A 6,020-nucleotide genomic window follows, 5' to 3' on the forward strand; every position below is an offset into this window, starting at 1 on the left:
TATCAAAATCTATAACACAGGCGCTGAATTTGTCAGATCCATTTAGTTTATATTGATTAAAAGATAATAGTTAATTTCAAAATAATTCAACTTGTATAAAAAAGAATAATTATTAACAGTAAGTTTATTTTAATAACAATAATTCAAATTTACAGAATACGTAATATAAACAATATAATTGAGTAGATTCAACTAAAACTCTAGACATATCAAAATAGCGCAAAGATCCTCCATTTTCGTCTTTCGATTAACTGACCATTGTATACCAATAAGCGCTTATGGTCTATAGACTATTAGATCCAAAATGGCAATCGAAATAGCCAATAGAAAAGCATTTTGGTTTAGAAAAAAGGCGTGCGCTACTTCGATATATTTAGAGTTTTAAATTCAACCAATTCACCGTTCCGGAAGGTTAATGCAGGTTTATAATTATTAACATGATTAAATATTACATTAAATATTATCCAAGATATTTTATTAGATATCCATATAATTATAACCTCACCTTTCCAGCAGAGGATCCTCCTCGACTTCCTTATTGGACGAATCTCCTTCTGGGCAGCCTACGTTTCGCGGCCAGTCACATGTCTGCAAGTCATGGCTGAAGAAAAGAAGGCAAGCAATTCGAATTTTTCAGTATCAAATCATTAACGTTCATTAGAATCATTAGCTACTTACAAGCACAGCTTTACCGGCGATCACGCGAGTTTTCGCACCCGTCGTATCATTAAAGTTACATTTGTACAACGCGAGACGTATCATTTCCCATTTCGCTTATTTTATGTTACATTCCCTTACACACAACTTGACATTTTTCCTTCGGTTATGCGAAAATTATCCTACATGATTCTCTTCCGCTACTTATGCGTCACGCTAATTAAGACTCATTTACTTGCCAGAGGTAAATGTACATGCGACATACATACGACGTAAAAGAGCAAAGCTTTTATTTTCGAATTAAAGAGAATATTCTTGGAGTCGTCTGTAATATATGTGATATTTCAATAGCATTATGACATCTAAGAATGATCAAGGTACTTATGGGAATTCTAACTCCTTTGATCTAATCGTTATAAAATCTTTTATTAGATGTGTAACGCGACAAAAATTAGTAATTAAGTGGTAAAATGTCCAAACGATTCATGTGAATTCAGAACAAGCATTTCTCGTTTTTTGGACAGACTCGTCATCGACAACCACGTTTGGTGCGTCGCATGGAACCACCGTCAAGCTTACCCGTACTTGGATATCGCGTTACGGCTGTATTAACCGGCTTCAACGCGGCGAACTCGTTCGGTCGTATCGGGCAAGGTGTGGCTGATCAATTTTTTTCTCCAGGGTTACACGTACGACCCCCTTTTACCGTGCAAATCCACGGTGGATTGAAAGTAATCCATTGCGCTGGCCGATATTCGGCAAATCTCGAATTATTTGCAAAATAATTAACAGCTAGATTACGTTTTTATTTTTATTTTTATTAAGATGCATAATCGCGTCATATTTAGTTTTAGATAAAGACTTTTTATCGTTTAAACTCTCGCTCAAAAAGTGAAAAATTCGGATTCAATTTGCGGTCCACTCGATCGCGCTCTCTCACTATCTCAAAGATAAAAGACTCTTAATCGTTTAACTCCATTCTTAGCAGATTTTTCGCAAAGCGTCGATTTTTCGATTAGCTATCTCGCACTCGCGGGAAAGTGCGATTTCGTTCGCGCGATCTCACGAATCTCGTAACGCTCATGAGAGCGCGGGACGGATCGTGCATATCCGGTCTCCTCATATAGGTACGCTCAACAATTGCATGTGCATATGCTCGATTCGGCGCATCCATTATCGCACTTGTTTGCCTAATTTCACCTCACCGCTAATCCATGACTATATTAGTCGATTGATCGTCAGGAGCGTGGAATCGTTTCCACGATGTTTTTTCCTCTCTTTTCTCTCCAAGAGTCCGCTCCGCGACGCTGAACGCGGTCGTTGATCCCGTACGATTATACATCAACAGAAACTTCGGAAACGAGCAGAAGAATTTCTTACGTCGATCATCTTCCATTATCTCGCACGTAATCTTAGAACTCACGAACGCTTACACGCGCGATTTTTAATGTTTCGATGCTAAATGTTAACGTTCATGCGGCAGTGTTTCGCAGCGAGATATCAGCGAGTAACATTTCTTCTATGATAGAATCATAAATTTTCCATGAAATTTTTTCTTTCGCATTGGAATAGAATAAAGACGAGACGCGTTCGATTTCTCCACGTTAAATATTAACTCTGAAAAACATTCCGATATGAAATGTTGAATCGTACGCATATTCGTAACGATCGTGATTTTTTTCTTTTCGCTGTTTTCCCCATCGTATTCATATTTCTGATCTCGCATACCTGTACATAAGGCCTCCCGTACATGATTCCAGTAAAGCGCCGCCGAAAACGCACACATAATATTGTGTGCAATCACGCGGATGAGGATAATATCCAAATTCTTCGGGGCATTCAAATTCTAGGACTGCCTCATTTCTGCTGGCTCTCGCACTTCTCGGAGTATTCCGTTGGCATCCTAAAAAATAAGTAGAAAAACAAATTTAAAATGTTATGATAATACAAATCTAAATGTTTAATTTTAAAATCTAAAATATTATTCAGAGCCCTTCAATCAATAAATACATGATTAATTTAATATTATTAATATTGCTAAAGGCCAGCAAGATTTCCTTCTATTCCACAAATTGAAATTAAATTATCAGATCAAAATTCGAGCCTGAAATCCCCTGAGAATTCTATCCGATTATACAATACATATATCCAAATCGGACATGCCTCTGATCCTATCGGAGCTTATATGGTCTCTTGCATATAGTTTATCCAATTCTAGATCTCCGCGGAATTGCGAAATAAAATTTTTATGCAGTCCATATTGCGAAATAGTAAAACAAAGAAAAGTCATAGGAACTAGTAAAATTAATAGGCTTCGTACGGATATACAAAACTAACAACCATTGTTATGACCGACAAAGATTATTTTTGATCTTTGTAATCGGATTATCGTGCAAGATAAACCTTTGTAATTTGTAACACAAGACTTAGAATGGATATAGGATTTTAAATAAAATCTATCTATTTGTTCCTCTCCATTTTACATAATAATGCATTTTGGTAAAAATTATCATCAAATAAATTTTTTTAAAATATATATTACTTTAAAAAATTAATACACAATTAATAAAGCTTAAATTATATAAGTAAATATACTCTTTCCAAATTGATGCACATTTTTATTACCGTTCTCACTTTTGCGGATTCGTATTCTAATTTGAAAGTCCCACTTTAGAAATTAAAGACGCGTTATGTATTAGCTAATAATATCGACTAATAATATCAGCCAATAATTTCACTTGAGAGAACTCGATGTATAAATACACTTTCATTAATTATACGAACAAAGCGCGCGTCAATGCTGGTGTGAATTATGATTACAATCTATTTATTCCGTACGTTGCGTATGCAGGGGCGAGTCAGGCTGTGAAATGTCGTAAACATTTTCAGCTTTGAACGAGCGTGATATGATTGCCTGCCGTATATCATCGCATACCGCATGTCGTATTTGCATGTTGAAACGCGAGCGCGGTAAATGTAGCGATGGATTGTGCAACGAAAAAGTAGCCGGATTTTTGATCGACCTTGTATTCACACGCACAAAACTGTTACAACATATGTATAATGCCCAAATGTGTTTACCGGATTGTCTTAAAAGGACTTAACCGCTCATTTATGCGGGATCTACAATAGAAGTCGTAGCGATCGTAGGATCTTAAATAAAAAATTGATCAATTATAGTCGATTATTCTTCTCATATTCGACTATGATTAATTTTCTATGACTATACGACCACTACGACTTCTATTGTAGACCCCCTCCTCCCCCCCCCCCCACATTAGAGAGAAATGTTTTTACGACAGTCTCAGTGAGAATATCGAGGTAAACGCAGAGAACAAGACATGCAAGACATAGAAAATGCGTCGCGCGTGGAAAAACCGCAACAATGCGGAGGCATTAATTTTCCCGAACGCAACGTAAGACACGCAAAAGAAACGCACGAAGAAAAACGCGCGCGCATCTCGCGTTGCACGGATTTCGCAATCCGAGCCTCTCTCGTAAGAGGAAGTTCGAGCCGGGAATCTTTCATGGTGAAGTTTTCCCTCTGATTATAGAGCCGGGTTGATTAATAAGCGCCCCTGGAAACCGAGATAATTGCGATTTAATGAGAAAACGTGCAATCGTGGCCGAAGAATGGATATCAGCGTTGTCGGAAGCGCGTTCGCGCATTCCATTCCTCAATCATCGGTAAAAAATAAGAAAAAAAGAATAAAAAAAGAAAAAGAGATGAAAAGCGAAAATTATCAACGAGCCGAACGGGAACCGGACATAGGAGTGAGATAGTCGTGAAAGCGAGGTGAAATAGTGCTCGAAGATGCACGCACGTGTCCGTGTTTTCCAATGTCTCGACGAGACGTTGGAACCGGAACGGCTGGATTTTTAGTCACGCGACACAAACGCGAGACAAAAGCGCCATTACCGTTATTGCTCGATGGTTTTTCGCTTTCCAGAAGTCATCACCGGTTTACGCGCGACGCGAATTGCGACTTGCGGGCCACGCGTGGGTGCCTCAGACATGTCCGCGCGGTCGAGAAAAGCGAATGCACGTCTGCTTCCCATACGCATAGAAGACCGTTGTGTAATCATCACCAAGTACCTGGTACGCGCTCTAATGACGAGCAATAACGAATCTGCTAGGCGCGTGAGCGCGTATTATCGTAACGATTAAAATTAGATAACCGGAGTGGGAAAAATGGGAAGATCGCTCGATCGTTGGGAAGGAGAGATCGAGAATGTAAGATTGATTTCCAGAGAATGCGACTAATTAAGTGCGTGCGCAACCGAGCGCAATGAATAAGATACGATAGAATTAATTACTTCATCTCCCCCCCTTCCATCCCTTGAGCCCCGTTAATTCACGATGTCGCGGTATAATGACGACGAGTTTCATACGGTATAATGAGTTAATGCACTTACACATTTTACGAGACTAAAAACGTATAGTAACTATTCGCTTAACTTTCCGTGCAATTTAGTTTCTTCTTGCAGGAAAATACGTCCGTTTACTAAATCCCTCTATACGTAATCTCCTGTACGTATATATACGAGAGCTTCTTGTTCATAAAACGGATGTATTTATTATTCAGGTTGCAAGTGCAAGTCGTGTTCGAACAAAATTGCGTGACAGATATACGGGTGGCAATTTATACACGCCGTATAATTACGCATTTGATGGAGCAAGACACGTTGTCTTCCTGGCGGCATTGAAGGCATCGGCCAGCTGAAGTATTCGGTTGCGAAGGTCGCCGGGAAATGCCGGAACGGAGGAAAGAGGTGGATTTGAACGGGATACAAATGTCCTCGACCGTACGGATGCAGAAGGACGCGTATATGCGGCAATTGACGTCAGGGGATTTAATTTCAATGCAGAGATCTCGATCCCATTCTCTCTTTTTTTCTCTCTTTCTCTTTCTTTCTGATTATTGTTGACATGGCAGTTGATCCCAAAATCCTTCACTCGTGACCTTGAAAGTGGCCTCGAGATCGCTATAGGGTAAAAAAAATCTTATTTTCAGCTATTCTTGTTGATCCAATCCACTAATTAGAGCGATTTCGTTTTGAGGAATGCGATAAAAAATCATGAATATTCAATGATACTTTCAAGTAATTTTTTTTTTAATTAATCAATCATTTGTTACGTCAATGATATTTTTTGAATATTTTTTTAATGTTAGAAATTTTTGCAATGCCCGGAATATATTAGATAACTATCTCTAATTTAATATATTATTTTTTATAATAATCATTTATAAAATTCCAGAATCAATGGCGATTCATAGGAAGTCGTGGCTCACCTTGAGGTCTCTTTTTTAAAAATATTTATAATAAAATGTTACATATATATTTTTAATATTTCTGAAATG

General features: G+C 38.1%; 1 protein-coding gene across 1 annotated transcript in view; it reads right to left on the bottom strand.

Moving 5' to 3' along the window:
• Positions 1 to 6,020, bottom strand: part of LOC108690990 — a 58,503-nt gene that overhangs the window by 12,596 nt on the left and 39,887 nt on the right. The window contains exons 2-3 of the mRNA XM_018198572.1: positions 2,386 to 2,560; positions 506 to 601 (exon numbers count right to left, since the gene is read on the bottom strand). Coding sequence (XP_018054061.1) covers positions 506 to 601; positions 2,386 to 2,560 — 271 coding nt within the window. The remainder of the gene's footprint in view (positions 1 to 505; positions 602 to 2,385; positions 2,561 to 6,020) is intronic.

The sequence above is a fragment of the Atta colombica genome, unplaced genomic scaffold (genome assembly GCF_001594045.1).
Source record: "Atta colombica isolate Treedump-2 unplaced genomic scaffold, Acol1.0 scaffold38, whole genome shotgun sequence".
In the NCBI taxonomy this organism is placed as follows: domain Eukaryota; kingdom Metazoa; phylum Arthropoda; class Insecta; order Hymenoptera; family Formicidae; genus Atta; species Atta colombica.